This window comes from Eschrichtius robustus, chromosome 2 (assembly GCF_028021215.1).
Source record: "Eschrichtius robustus isolate mEscRob2 chromosome 2, mEscRob2.pri, whole genome shotgun sequence".
Lineage (NCBI taxonomy): Eukaryota > Metazoa > Chordata > Mammalia > Artiodactyla > Eschrichtiidae > Eschrichtius > Eschrichtius robustus.
The window spans coordinates 69,422,460-69,438,545 of NC_090825.1; the positions used below are offsets into that span (position 1 = coordinate 69,422,460).

Consider the following 16,086-nt stretch of genomic DNA (forward strand, 5'->3'; position numbering starts at 1 on the left):
TTTTGCACACAAACGAGGACAAAAGCGCGTTGATTAGTGATGTCTGGGGCACCTCTCCTCTCCACACCTTATTAGCTACCCAACAGACTTGCAATGGCAAGGTAGTGTGTGTGAAAGGGAGAAAGAAAAAGAGAAAGGGCATAGAGGGGGAGAGTGGGAGAATGAAACAAAACGTGTATGGTGGTAGAAATCTGACTTCAAACAACCACTATTTCTACTAAAATTCTTAGCCCTCCCCATATGGCCCCCATTATCCATTTCGCTTTCTTTGAGTTTCAGAACCTAGTTTTTAAAATTTCATTTTATTTTTTAGCTTGTAAGAGTCATATAGTAATTTATACTATGAAAAGAAAAAGGAAACAGTAACAGTACGGTCTCGACCTTCCAAGCGGGCCGCCCTCTCCAACCCCCCACCTCCGAGGGCCTTGAATGTCTGGTTTCTGCGCCGCCGGCCACGGGTGTTTGTTCCACCGGTCAGGAAGCAAGGAACTGGCTTCGCGGCATCTTCCTTTCCCTCTCGCCGGTCCTCCCTCTTCAACCCCTCCTTGTCTCTCCCGTCTCTCCCGTCTCTCCCGTCTCTCCTGTTTTCACCGCGCTGAGCGGCCGCGTGCTCTGGACCCACTCCTCCCTTCCTCCGCCTCACCGGCCCTTCAAACAAAGCCCAGGGAGGCCGGAGCGCGAGAGATGCGGCCACGCCGCCACGCGCTCCACCCGGAGCGGGACAGGGAGCGCGGCCGCGCACCGCGCGTCCCCGCCGCTTCCTTCCTTCCCGACTCTTCCTTTTCCTTCTCCAGGCCCAGCCCCCCCCAACCCCCGCGCCGGGAAGGCGCCTGCGCAGAAGCTGCCCTCTCCGTCCTCCTCCCCCGCCCTTCCTTCCCTCTGCTCCTCCTCCCGTGCCCCGCCTTCCTTTCTCTCTCGTCGATTTCACTGAGCGCTCCAGGTTGGGAGCAGTTCAGTCCGTTTCCCCACTACCCCGCCCCCCTTCCTCTTTTCTCCCCACCCCTCGCGTCTCAGCCCGGTGGAGGATGAAGCGGCTGCAGTGGCCCCAGCCCCAGCAGCGGCACCGGCGGTGGCTGCGGTGGGGGTGGCCGGAACTGGGGTGGTGAAGAAGCGGTGGCGGCGGCGGCCGTGGCGGTGGCTGAAGGAGCAGCAGCCGCCCCAGCCGCTTCCCCTGTGCTTCCCTTCCTCTTGAGTGCAGTCAGGAAGTTTTTCGCTTCTGTGCATGTGTGTGTGCGTGAGTGTGGGTGTGTAAGGTGAAGATTTGGGCGGCGTTTGTGCAGGCGTTGGGTTTTTTGCCCACTTCTCTTCCCGTAACCCGGGTAGCTCCCGAGCCTGGGCTGTGGCCCGAAGAGGGGGCGCGGCGGCGGGCTCTCTCCTTTTGTTGTTGTTTCCTCCGCCTGGGGAGCTGAAGAGGGGACGCGCCTGGGTGGGGCGGCTCGGAGCCCGGGCCTGGTGGCCCCCGGGGCTCCCGGGCGGGCAGGGTAGGGCAGAGTAGAGCGGGCTTCAACATGATGGCGGCCGAGGCCGGCAGTGAGGAGGGCGGCCCGGTCACCGCCGGGGCAGCAGGAGGCGGCGGGGCCGCGGGCTCCAGTGCCTATCCGGCAGTGTGTCGGGTGAAGATACCCGCCGCCCTGCCTGTGGCAGCCGCCCCCTTTCCTGGGCTGGCGGAGGCTGGAGTGGCCGGGACTCTGGGTGGCGGAGCCGCTTTGGGGTCAGGGTTCCTGGGACCCGGGTCTGTGGCGGGGGCACTGGGGGGAGCCGGACTGTCAGGGGGAGGTGCTGCTGCTGGCGTGGCTGGTGCTGCCGCCGCCGGACCTGGCGGGGAGATGGCTCTCACCAAGGGGACCACTTCGTTGCCTGCTGAGACCTTCGGGGCGGGCGGCGGATTCCCTCCTTTGCCGCCTCCTCCTCAGCTGCCCCCTTTGGGCGCGGGCCTGGGAACAGTGGACGAAGGTGACTCTCTGGATGGACCAGAATACGAGGAGGAAGAGGTGGCCATCCCGCTGACCGCTCCGCCAACTAACCAGTAAGTCAAGACCGGTGTTTTGGGGGAAGCTGACTCCTGGAAAGAAGTGGGAAAACATGCCTCGTTCTTTCAGCTGTTACTCGTTGTGAAAAGTTTTGAAGCTTATGGTTCTGTGCATAGGGATTTAATTTGATCACTCATCTTCCCTACAGGCACACTCCCTGGCGGCTTGGTATATTTATTGGTCCTCTGGGAAGATGTAAAGTTTTAAAGATGGGAAGCATGGGAAAATGTGTATCCAGTGAGAACCGGATATGGTTCTGCCCCTTCCAAATTGAGGTGGCGTCCTGGGATTCAGCTGAGCTTGCAGCTACCAAGGCAGTCGTAGTCTGTTTTAACCTGGTTGTGTTCCCTGTTGAAGCTAGATGACTAGTGAGAAGCTTGGAATACAAGCATTTAAATGAATATTGTGTTAATATCATTCGAAACATGCATTGGTCAGAATGCTTTGTTTTTGTTGCACCGCAAATCCCAGCTTCTGCCTGTTGAAAGCATTGCGGTGCAGGAAAGTCTTTGGATCACTTTTGAAAACGTGGGTCAGCGAGAAAGGAAAGGAGTTCTGTTAATTACAGGTGTGGTTAAGGGCTCATACTCCAACAATATTTGTAACTTGTGCCGTAGAATTCCCATTTATTAATGTTAGTGTAATTCTTCTATAAGTTGAAGCTTTCTAAGCACAATATTGGAGCAAAACAAAATTAATAGTGTGCTTCCCTTCAACACTTTGTTGGTGGCAAATACAGTATTCTATTTGAAAATTAATTTTGACAGTCTACTGCGGAATATATATGACAAATGACTTCTATATATAGTACCTCCCCCTTGTTCTCTTCATACGTGAACTTAGGTATGTATTTATAAAGCTGGACCTTGATGAGAGGAAAATGTTGATGGGAATAGTAGGTAAAACTTGCTTTATAGATCCCTCATATCTGTCTTAATTTTCCTTTAGAATTTTGACAACCTTGGTGAGTATCAGAAGAAGAAAGATTTGGTTTCTGTGTTGACAATCAATCTAGACAATTGCAGGTTTTTTTGTTTTTTCGTGGGTTTTTTGTTTGTTTGTTTGTTTTTTGTTTTTTTGATAATCTTCTTTGGAAGATTTAGAAAGGACTTAATGAACTAGGACATTTTTGACTTAAGGCTACATCTTTTGATGGAAAAGTAAAGTTAGTCTTACTTAGGTCAGCCATGGTATAGGGGTGTTGTATTCCTTTTGTATTATTCATTGTGAGTTCAATTTTTTGGTCTGATTTTATACCAACTTATCATTTCACATTTGTGTACTGCAGACTTTTCTGAAGGTGTTCTGAGAGTGTTAAAAATTTTAAATATACTGCACTGTTGACACACCTTCAAGCCTTTTTGAAAAAGTCACTTAAGGGTCCTGTGGTTATGATAAAGTGCAACTTTTAATTATGAAAGAATATAGTCTTATGCCAGTTATTAACTAAATTGAATTAGGCATATTTAGTATATTGCAGTTTTAAATATTTTTAAAGATAGAATTTATTTTGTAGAGCAGTTTTAGGTTCATGGCAGAATTGAGCAGAAAACACATAGTGTTCCCATTAAATTTTTAATAATAAACATGAGTGAGTATATAGGAAAAATTATGTTTCTGAGAAGTCCATTGTGAGATTTTCATCGTTATTGTTTGTATTTGGGAATAAAAATATTATTTGTGTGACTGTGTATATGAGAATTGTACCTGTTCTAAAAGGTATCCTCCATTTCTAGTATGTTTTTTAAATTTGCCACTGAGAAGTACAAATTTCCCCTCTTTTCTTTATCTTAGATATCAACCCAGAGTCACTGGAGGCAATACAGTGTAGTGGTTAAGCGTGCAAATTCTGAAGTTAGACAAGATTTGGGTTGGAATCCTGACTCTGCTACTTACTAGCTGTGTGATCTTGGAAAGGTCAGTTTCCCCATCTGTAAAATGGGGACAATAATGGTGTCTCCCTCATATGGTCGTTTTTAAGGTTAATGAGAATCCCCTGAACATATTCAGCACAGTACCTGGCACATAGTAAGTATTCAATAAATTAGTAGTCTCCCCAAATAATAATATATAATTTTATTGTCATTAAGTTGACGACCAATTCTATTGCTATAGGAACTCCCTTACTAATAGCTATTTGAGAGAATGTTTTGAACTCCGAAGGCCTGTCTACCATGATTGATTATATCAAAAATTTTATTTTAAATTCATAAAGGCTTCTAGCAGGCTAAGCAGGTTTAGAGATGGAATTCAAGTGTTTTCTATAAATTCCTATTTTTAAATGAAAAGCCTTAACGACTTTGTTAGATAATGTCAAATCTTTCATAAAGTATTGAAGAAATGCTTTTGGATTAATATATGATTACTAGTGACTGGTCACCTTAGTTATTGATAGCATGATATTAAGGAGGTTCAGGTCATAGGATCGAGTCCACAGTGGTTTGTTAGATAGACCAGGGTTCCCTGGTCATGGAGTTCAACCATGTGTCCCGCTGGTTCAGTGCTGTTGGTCACAAGGGAGTCAAGTGACAATATGTAGATAGACCAGTGCAAATATAATAACACTATTAATATTTTGTACCTTGTTTTTCTGTGTGCATGATGAATCATTAGTCTCATGTTTATTACTGAGCATTTTCATTAGTTGGGTTAAGGCCAGAAAAGTTTGTATAATTGGAACTATTACATGTATTTGAATATTCTTTTTTTTTTTGCACATTTTGAGGAAAAAATTTTAAAAAGAAAAAAAATTCTCCCCATATATTTTTATGCTATAAAAGGTTCTGTATCTAAAGCTGCTAACAAATTTTTTTTCAAGAGAGAGAAAAGTTAAAGGAGTTTGTCACTGGTACTCCCTGTATTATGTAGCTGCTTTTCGTGGTCCTTGTTATTTCTTTCTCTTTTCCCCAGGGGTGAGGGGTGATAAGAAAGGAGAATAGTTCCCTTAGTCCACCATCAGTTATGTATAGAGAGTTTTAACTATGAGCCTGCAGTAGCAGGAGGCTCTTGGGCTGAATCCACCTGACAGATATATATTGCTTGCTCGTAGTGTTTTTGGAGCATTTAGTGATTACTTGCCACCATTTAAAAATAGGAAAAGCTCATGTTTAAGAAGTCTCGATTACTAGCATCCTTTGAGAAATCACAGGAGTTGGCTCCACCTGGTTGCCGTTCCTGCTTGAGAGTAGATTTCTGGAGCCGAGTAATGATGGCCCCATTTAGGTGACTTCTGAGCTCTACAGTTAGCTGTGGTTTCTACCAGGCCTGCTTTGCCTTTGATGTTATTTGCCTGGCATCTGGCCTAACTAAAACGCAGGCTTTCTCAAGCCTGAAAGTTGAAGAAAAAAGACATAAGGAATGTAAATAATACCTTTCTTTTCCTTAAGAGTCATCTTACTGTTTCTACAAAAATAAAATCATTCTTAAGTCAGATAATTGTTAAATGTTAGTACTAAGACATGTAGCATTCATTAACTTTGTCACCGATTGCATTGTAACTCTGGGTGAGTCATTATTTCTTAATAAAAATGGGGGTGAGAATTGAAGAGATTAGTTATGGACAAAGTGGTTTCTGACCAGGACCAGATATTTTTGCTATATGAGTAGTAGAGCAATGTAGTAGGAGCTTAATTTAAGGGATACAACAATGAGTAAGATACCCCTTTTCTTAATGAGTCTCTCTTCCAGGAGAGTTTTCGATCTAGTAGAAAGTTAAGTAACCAATTACTGTCATTCAGGCTAGCTTAAGATAAATCTCATGAGTGAAGTATGAGCAAAGGGTCATGGGGGTTAAAAGAATAAGATATTTATATAATTAGGACCAGTAAAGTCTTAGAGGAAAAGTAGCAGGTATGTTTTCAATGTGGCTTAATTTATTCTGAACAAGAGGTAATTGGTTCCTATGCCCTTTGCCTAAAGATTCTGTCAGGTAAAAAAGAATTCCGAATTAATGTGTATAAACTTCTGACCTTTAGTGAGGAGTCGGTCCTACTGAACTCTTAGTTACTTACCTGTGGTCTGGGGTAGGTTGAAGGGGGCGCCTATAGTTACTGAGAATACACAGCACTACCAAAGGCTTGAATTGGTTTGGATCATTGATTAGCCACTCTAGGGAAACCAGGCAAACATTATTGACAGAGCCAAAAAAAAGACCCAAAAGCCAAAACAACAGCAACAAAAAAACCTGACAGGGGTAAATTAGGAAGAAGAAGGGGAAGATAAAGAGGTCTTTTGGTTGCTTTGCTCCCTATCTCTTTACTAGCCGTTAGGGAAATGAGAGAATGAATGCCTTTAAAAGCAGCTCAGATACACTCCAAACAGTACCTCGGTGGGGGCAGGTGATGGAACTTAGAGCGATTATTGTCAGGTATTACTGATGACATTTCTTGGTTGCTTACTACCTAACAGGAACTGTTCTAATTGGTTTCCATGTGTTGTTGTAGTTGCCTATTGCTTCACTGCAAAACTTAGTTGCTGAAACATTTATTTGCTCTTGATTCTAAAATTTGGGCAGGGCTTGTTGAGGACTGCTCCATGTGTCACCTGTTGGCTATAATGTCCAAGGTAGCTTTTTAACTCATAAGTCTGGTACCTCAGCTGGGATGGCTGGAACAGCTGGTGGATAGCTGGGCATCTGTATGTGTATGTGTGTATCTGTGTCCATGTCTCCCCCCACACCAACCTCTTCATTTCATTAGCTTGAACTTCTCCACAGCATGGTAGATGGGTTCCATTGAGGAGCATTCCCAGAGGTCAGGCCTCACCATGCCAACACTTATTAAGCCTCTCTGTTCTTCATGTTTGCTAACGTTCAAATGGCCAATGCTAATCATGTGAGTCTGTCTAGATTTAGTGTGGGAGTGGGCTATAAAAGGGCACCAATACTGGAAGGTGAGATTTCTTGGGGGCATCAGAGTAACTGCCTACTGCATGTATTATTCATTTACAAGCAAATATTAAATAATATTAGAATACTAATGGTTAAGGAGAGCGTGGGAGAAAGGGCAAGTACTTTGAAGTTTTTCCCTTAGGGTCTACATGGTAAATTGTCTTTCATCGAATGGTCCAAATATCCCCACAATATATTTTGCTTCTGACCACCATTATCTTAATTTTAAACCAAAGATACTGAATATGGATGTTGGTTATGGCTCATTGTTTGAATATGCATATGTATGTATGGTAGGTGTGTTATCTTGAAATCACCTGCAGTACATTTCAGCTGTGGGCTAAATAAAAAATAGTTGTTATCAGGTGAAATTTATGGATAACTTCTCCATATGTCTAATCACATCTCAGTGGGATTTGGGGTATGCTTTTAGGTGTTCCAGTGATTACATGATTTTGTGAGTAAAACAATGAACATTGGGGGGGGGGACAGAAAGAAATATAAAAGAAAGTACAATGTAGCTGGACAATAAGGCATTAATGATATAGAAATTAGATGATAAAATTAATCTACGGACACATTGTACTAATTTTTCAAATTAGAGGATAGTTTTGGAAGAGATGAAAGAATGAGAGTGTATGAAAGTGATTTTGAAATTTACTACTGTAATTCTCTTTCACTAAAGTTTTATCGAAAGTTTGATTAGCTTTTGTAGCATCAGTATTTGATGTTATAGTAGTCCGCCCTTATCCACGGCTTCACTTTCCACGATTTCAGTTGCTCTTGGTTGACCATGGCTCAAAAATATTAAGCGGGACATTCCAGAAATAAGCAATTCATGAGTTTTAAGAACTGTACACCTTTCAGAGTAGTGTGATGAAATCCTGCTTCATCCTGCCCAGACATGAATCATACCTTTGTCCAACGTATCCTGCCGTCACTTAGTGGTCCTACCTTGGTCGTCAGATTGACTGTTGCACTATCACAGTGCTTGTGTTCAAGTAAGTCTTATTTTACTTAATAATGGCCTCAAAGCGCAAGAGTAGTGATGTTGGCAATTCAGATATTCCAGAGAAGCTGTAAAGTGCTTACTTTAAGTGAAAAGGTGAAAGTTTCCTACTTAATAGGGGATGAAAAAAATCATATGCGGAGATTACTAAGATCTACAGTAAGAACGAATCTTCTATCTGTGAAATTGTGAAGGAAAAAGAAATTCATGATAGTTTTGCTGTTGCACCTCAAACCTGCAAAAGTTATGACCACAGTGTGTGATAGTGCTTAGTTGAGATGGAAAAGGCGTTACATTTTACAGAAAGATATCTTGAGAGAGACTACATTCACTTAATGTTTATTACAGTATATCGTTATAATTGTTCTATTTTATTATAGAACATATAATAAATGTTATTGTTATTGTTGTTAATCTCTTACTGTACCTAATTTATAAATAGGTATCTATATATGGGAAAAATAGAGTATGTATGGGATTCGGTACTAATTTGAGGTTTCAGGCATGCCTGGGAGTCTTGGAATGTATCCCCTGAGGATAAGAGAAGACTACTGTGTAATCAGGAGAGTGATATGCATAGATACATAGTATTTCAGTGAAAGAGGAAACTATTTCATTGACCATTGCAGAAGCAGACTCAGGTAGAGTGGCTTGCTTAAGGTCAGATAGCTAGGTGGATCTGGGACAGAATCCAGTTCCCATGATTTTTCAGATATGTTTAGATTTGGGTAATATTTAATTAATTTTTGCGAGGGGAGGAAGTGGAAAGGCAGAGGCCCATTACTGAGTAATCATTTACTATATTCTAGGCACTTTACATAGGTTATCTCATTTAATTCTCATAACTATACAGTGAGAATAGATATTATCCACATTTTTTTTTGTTGAGAAAACTGGTAGAACTGGAATTCTAATGCAAATACTCTGCTTGTTCCATTCCAGTGCATATAATACACACATATATACGTGCACCCATACAAACCTTAATATACTCCAGGACTGGCTAGTCATTGGGTATTATGGACTGAATTATATCTCTCCAAAATTCATAGGTTGAAACCCTAACCCCCAGTGTGACGGTGTATGGAGTTAGGACCTTTAAGGTGGTAATTAAGGTTAAATGAGGTCATAAAGGTGGATCCATAATTCTATAGGACTGGTGTTCTCATATGAAGAGGAGGAGACAAATGGGAGCACATGTGCACAGAGAAGAGGCCATATGAGTTCACGGTGAGAAGGTGGCTATCTATAAGCCAAGGAGAGATGCCTCACTTAGAAACCAACTCTGTTGGCACCTTAATCTTGGACTCAGCCTCCAGAACTGTGAGAAAATAAATTTCTGTTGTTTAAGCCATCTAGTATATGGAATTTTGTTATGATATCCTGAGCTGACTGATACACTGCATAAACCTGCATCTTTAAAAATGGCTTTGGAGGATTTGGAGCAGATTAAATGCTCATTTACTACTTGAGAAACAGGGTCTTCATTCTTTTATTTCCTGTTTTTCACTGTAGGAAAGAAAAACTTTCCTTATACTTTAGCTTCATTCTTCATGAGTTCGTGACTTAACATCTCCTCTTTTGGCTATACTTGTGTTGAAAGATGGAAAACATTTAAATGCATGTCTGATTATTATAGTGTGAAAAGATCCTACACAAGACCGTGGGTGGTAGCTGTAGACAACCTATGGGAGAGACATTACTCCAGCAGATTTTCTGTATTCACTCTGTGTTCATTGTTGTTAACATTCAGTGTTACTTTTAACATTCCTTTCTCTTATGTATCTGTCTCTAGCTAAGGGAAAGAATTAGAGGTCTGTCTCAGTTCTTTTAAGTCTTCTTTGTAGGTATAGCCCACTACACTGGGTTCACAGTTAAGATACTTGTGTAATAGTAGAACCATACCTCTCTTCCATCCATGTCTATCTACCTAAATATTGATCTATCTCTCAGATTTTCCAATTAAACTTCTTATTTTGAGGTAATTGTAGATTCATGTTTAGTTGTTAAGAAATAATACAGAGATGTTTCCTTCACCTATTTTTCCAGATATATGGCAATATCTGGTGATATCACAACTAGGAATCAATTTCATTGATATAGTTCATTTATTCAGATTTCACCAGTTCTACATACACTGTGTGTGTGTGTGTGGGGGGGGGGTGTTTATTTAAATCTATGCAGTTTTATCACATGGGTAGATTTGTGTAATCATCACCACAGTAAAGATACAGAACAATTTCATTATCCCCAGGATCCCTCATGTTGTCCTTTTATAACTAAACCCACCTTTCTCCATCTTTAACCCCTGGCAACCACTAATCTGTTCTTCATTTTGTCATTTCCAAAAGATTATATAAATGGACTCATACAGCTTGTAACCTTTTTTTTTTTTTTTTGGTCACCATCTTTACTGGAGTATAATTGCTTTACATTGTTGTGTTAGTTGCTGTGTAACAAAGTGAATCAGCTATACGTATACATATATCCCCATATCCCCTCCCTCTTGCGTCTCCCTCCCACCCTCCCTATCCCACCCCTCTAGGTGGTCACAAAGCACTGAGCTGATCTCCCTGTGCTATGCAGCTGCTTCCCACTAGCTATCTATTTTACATTTGGTAGTGTATATATGTCAGTGCCACTCTCTCACTTCGTCTCAGTTTACCCTTCCCCCTCCTCGTGTCCTCAAGTCCATTCTCTACATCTGTGTCTTTATTCCTGTCCTGCCCCTAGGTTCTTCAGAACCATTTTTTTTTTTTTTTAGATTCCATATATATATGTGTTAGCATACAGTATTTGTTTTTCTCCTTCTGACTGACTTCACTCTGTATGACAGTCTCTAGGTCCATCCACCTCACTACAAATAATTCAATTTCGTTTCTTTTTATGGGTGAGTAATATTCCATTGTATATATGTGCCACATCTTCTTTATCCATTCATCTGTCGATGGAGACTTAGGTTGCTTCCATGTCCTGGCTATTGTAAATAGTTCATACAGCATATAACCTTTTGGAATAGCATTTGTCACTGAACACAATTCACTCAAGATTTATTCAAGTTGTTGCTTGTATCAATACTTTGTACCTTTTCGTTGCTGAGTAGTATTCCATGGTATGGATGTACTACAGTTTGTTTAATCATTCACGCATCAGAGAACATTTGGGTAAGTTCCAGTTTTAGCTATTATGAAAAAAAGCTGCTATGAACATTTGTGTTTATGTTTTTGTGTGAACATAAGTTTTCATTTCTGTCAGATAAATGTCCAAGAGTGCAACTGCTGGATTGTGTGGTAATTGCATATTGAGTTTTATAAGAAACTGCCGATCTATTTTCTAGAGTAGCTGTATCCTTTTACATTCTCACTAACAATTCATGAGTGATCCTGATTCCCTACGTCCTCACTACTAACCATTTTTTTTTTTTTTTTTTATAATATGATGAAAGCTTTTATTATTTATTTATTTATTTTTTGGCTGTGTTGGGTCTTCGTTTCTGTGCGAGGGCTTTTCTCTAGTTGTGGCAAGCGGGGTCCACTCTTCATCGCGGTGCGCGGGCCTCTCACTATTGCGGCCTCTCTTGTTGCAGAGCACAGACTCCAGTCGCGCAGGCTCAGTAGTTGTGGCTCACGGGCCTAGTTGCTCCGCGGCATGTGGGATCTTCCCAGACCAGGGCTCGAACCTGTGTCCCCTGCATTGGCAGGCAGATTCTCAACCACTGCGCCACCAGGGAAGCCCTACTAACCATTTTTTATTTTAGCAATTCTCATAGATGCCTAGTGATATCTCATTGTGGTTTTTTTTTTTTTTTAATTTTTCTTTTTTTTTAAACTTTGGGTTTATTTATTTATTTATTTTTATGGCTGTGTTGGGTCTTCGTTTCTGTGTGAGGGCTTTCTCTAGTTGCGGCAAGTGGGGGCCATTCTTCATCGCGGTGCGCGGGCCTCTCATTATCGTGGCCTCTCTTGTTGCGGAGCACAGGCTCCAGACGCGCAGGCTCAGTAATTGTGGCTCACGGGCCCAGTTGCTCCGCGGCATATGGGATCTTCCCAGACCAGGGCTTGAACCCGTATCCTCTGCATTGGCAGGCAGATTCTCAACCACTGTGCCACCAGGGAAGCCTTCATTGTGGTTTTGATATGCATTTTTCCTAATGATTGAAGATATTGAAACTTTTTATGTGCTAATTTGCTATCTGTATATCCTCTTGGGTGAAATGTCTGTTCATCTCTTTTGCCCATTTTCCAATAGGATTGTTTGTTTATTATTGAGTTTTAAGAGTTCTTTATGTATTCTAAATATTCGTCCTTTATCTGATAATGTGGTTTGCAAATATTTTCTCCTATTCTGTACCTTGTCTTTTTCTCCTTTTAACAGGGTCTTTCACAGAGCAAAAGTTTTTAATTTTTATGAGGCTTAAGTTATCACTATTTTCATCTATAGGTTGTGCTTTTAGAGGCAAGTCTGAGAACTCTTTGCCTAGCCTGGGTCACAAAGATTTTCTCCTATGATTGTTTCCAAAAGTTTTGTATTTTTATGTTTTACAGTTAAGTCCATGATCCATTTTGATTTCTTTTTTATAAAAGGTATGGTTTAGATTGAGGTTCATATTTTTGCCCAGGTATATCCGATTACTTTAACACCATTTGTTGAAAAGGCAAATAACCTTCTTCCATTGAATTGCTTTTGCACTTTCATAAAAAATTAATTGGGCATATATGTGTGGGTTTACTTCTGTGTTCTTTATTGTATTCTCTTGGTCTGTATGTCTCCATTTGCTGATATCACACTCTTGATAACCGTAGCTACGTAGTAAGCCTCAATATTGGGTAGAGTGATTCACTTTTCAATATGTTTTTAGCTATTCTAAGACTTGGGTCTTTATGTATAAATTTTAGAACAAGCTTGTCCATGTCTACAGAAACTTTGTTGAAATTTTCATAGGAATTGCATTAAACCTATAGATCAGTTTTGGGAGAACTGACATCTTTACTATATTGACATGGTATGTTTCCATTTATTTAGTTCTTCTTTGATTGCTTTAATGAGCATTTTGTAATTTTTAGTATATCAATCCTGTATGCCGATTGTTTAATTTGTACTTAATTTTTTTTGTTTTATTTGGAACAGTTTTGTAAATGTTATTATGTTTTTAAGTTTCCACATCATGTTTCTTGTTAGTATATAGAAATGCTGATTGATTTTTGTATGTTGGTCTTATATCTTGTGACCTTGCTAAACTTATCTTTTAGTTCTAAGAGACTTTTTACAGATTCCTTGGGATTTTCTACATGGACAATCATGTCAACTGCAAATAGGGGCCGTTTTTTTCTTTCTTTCTGATCTGTGTGACTTATTTCTTTTTCTTGTCATGTTGCAGTGGCTAGAACTTCTAGTACTATATTGAATGAGAGTGGTGAGAGCAGACATTCTTGCTTTGTTCCTTGTCTTAGGTGGAAAGCATTTAAATGTATTTTACCATTAAATATGATGTTAATTGTAGCTGTTTTGTGGGGAGAGTGGATAGATACTCTTTATCAAGTTGAGGTTGATCACCTCTCTTCCTAGTTTACTGTAAGTTTTTACCATGAATGGGTGCTGGATATTTTCAAATTCTTTTTTCTGGGTCAATTTATATGATCCTATGATTTTTTCCTTAGCATGTTGAGGTGGTAGCTTACACTGATTCTTTTAATGTTGAACCAGCCTTGCATACCTGGAATAAATCTCAGTAGGTTTTGGTGTATAATGTTTTTCAAGCATTGCTGAAACTCAGGTTGTTGATGTGTTGAGAGTGTTTGTGTCTAAGTTCATGAGAGATATTGGTCTGTAGTTTTCTTGTGATATCTTTGTCTTGTTTCAGTATTTGAATAATACTGGCCTCATAGTATGGGGTAGGACATGTTCCCTACTCTTCTGTTCTTTGGAAGAGTTTGTGAAGTATTGGTATTAATAGTTGGTAGAATTCTCTAGTGAAAACATCTCAGCTTGGGATTTATTTTTCTTGGAGGTTTTAAATTATGAATTCATTTAAAATGGTTATAGGGTTATACATCTTATTTATTTTATCTTGGTTGGATTTCGGTAGTAAGTGGGTTCATTTCTTCTGATTTGTCTAACTTAGCAGTGTAAACTTGTTTGCGTCATTACCTAGTTACCCTTTTGATGGCTGTAGAATAGTCAGTGATATTCTCTTTTATTCTTGATACTTGAATTTGTATCTTAACTCTTTTTTGTTTTGTCAGTCTTGTTAAAGCGTTATCATTTCTATTAAGTTTTTCAAAGGGTTAGCTTTTTGTTTCATTGATTTTTTTTCCTTATGGCCTTGTTTTCAATTTCATTGATTTTTGCTCTTATTTTTATTGTTCTTTTTTTCTGATTGCTTTGGGTTTATTTTGTTCCTGTTTTTCTAGTTTCTTGAGGAAGGAATTTAAGATTATTGATTTGAGACTTTCCCTGTTTCCTAGAGTAAGCATTTAATGCTATACTTTTCCCTCTTAACACCTCTTTAGCCATAGTCTGCATCTTTTGATATGTTGCCTTTTCATTTTCATTCAGTTCTGTGTTTCTTTTTTTAACTTTACATTGAGACTTACGTTTTGACTCATGAATTATTTAGAAGTGTGTTGTTTAATTTCCAAGTGTTTTAAGATTTACCAGTTGTCTTTCTGTTATTGATTTCTCATTAGAGTCCATTATGGTCAGAGAACATACCCTTATGATTTCAGTACTGTTAAATTTGTTGAAGTTTGTTTTATAGTCCAGGATTTGGATATGGTCTATCTTGGTGAATGTCCCATGGATGCTTGAAAAAAATGTGTATTTGGCTGTTCTTTGGTGGAATGTTCTATATATGTCAATTAGATTCTTCTGTTTGATTGTTTTGTTCAGAACTTTTAAATCTTTCCTCATTTTCTGTTTAGTATTTCTGTGAGTTTCTGAGATAGGAGTCTTAAAGTTCCCACTGTAATTTTGAATTTATCTATTTTTTCTTTCAGCTCTATCAGTTTTTGCTTCATGTATTTTGGAGCTCTGTTGTTTGGGTGTACACATTTAGGATTGTTATGTATTTCTGGTGGATAGATCCTTTTATCATTATCTAATGTCCTTCTTTTGTCTCTAGCAATTGTCTTTGCTCTAAAGTCTATCTAATATTAATATAGCAACTCCTGCTTTTATTTTGTTTACATGTACATTTTTCCATCATTTTACTGTCAATGTGTCTTATTTTAAGTGATCTAATTAAAGAGAGCTTATAGTTGGGTCTTTTTTTTTTAGTCCACGTTGTTAATCTGTCTTTACTTGGTGTATTAAATATTTATGTTTAAAATAGTTATTGGTATTTTAGGGCTTAAGTCTGCCATTTTACTTTTTGTTTTCTGTTTGTTCTCTTTCTCATTTCTCTTTTTCTCTTTTCTTGCTTTCCTATGGGTTACTCAAACATTTGTTAGGATTTCATCCTGATGTATTTATAGTGTTTTTTCAATATATCACTTTGTAGATACTAAAATAACATATGTAATTTGCCACAGTCTATGGGTCTAAGCATTTTATCAATTCGAGTGAAGTGAGGAAACTATTCTTCCACTTAGATCCCTTTACCTTCCTACTTTGTAAATATTGTTCTCTTGACTATTTCTTCTACATACATTGGGCAGCTTTTCAGATGGTGTTAATATTTTTGTTATTGTGGTAAAATATACATGACATAAAACTTATTTTAACCATTTTTAGGTGTATAATTCTGTAGTATAAAGTACATTCACATTGTTGTTCAACCATTATCACCATCTTTCTCCAGAACTTTTCCATCTTCCCCAGCTAAAACTGTACCCATTATACACTAACTTTCCAATCCCCTTTTCCTCAGCCCCTGGCAACCACCATTTTACTTTGTTTCTATGAATTTGACTACTCTAGGTACCTCACATAAATGGAGTCATAGAATATTTTCCTTTTGTAACTGACTTATTTCACTTAGCCTGTCTTCAAGGTTCATCTGTGTTGTAGCATTTGTCAGAACTTGTTTCTAAAGTCTGAATACTATTCTAGCCTTATCACACATTTTGTTTATCCATTTATCTGTTGGTGGGCGCTTGGATTGCTTCCACTTTTTGGATATTGTGAATAATGCTGCTTGAACATAGTGTATAAATATCTGT

At 39.5% G+C, this 16,086-nt stretch overlaps 1 protein-coding gene across 1 annotated transcript in view; it reads left to right on the forward strand.

Annotated features, from left to right (window-relative positions):
- The first annotated feature begins 900 nt into the window (after positions 1-900).
- Positions 901-16,086, forward strand: part of RASA1 (RAS p21 protein activator 1) — a 110,693-nt gene continuing 95,507 nt past the window's right edge. Inside the window, exon 1 of the mRNA XM_068535615.1 lies at positions 901-2,026. Coding sequence (XP_068391716.1) covers positions 1,509-2,026 — 518 coding nt within the window. The 5' untranslated portion in view covers positions 901-1,508. The remainder of the gene's footprint in view (positions 2,027-16,086) is intronic.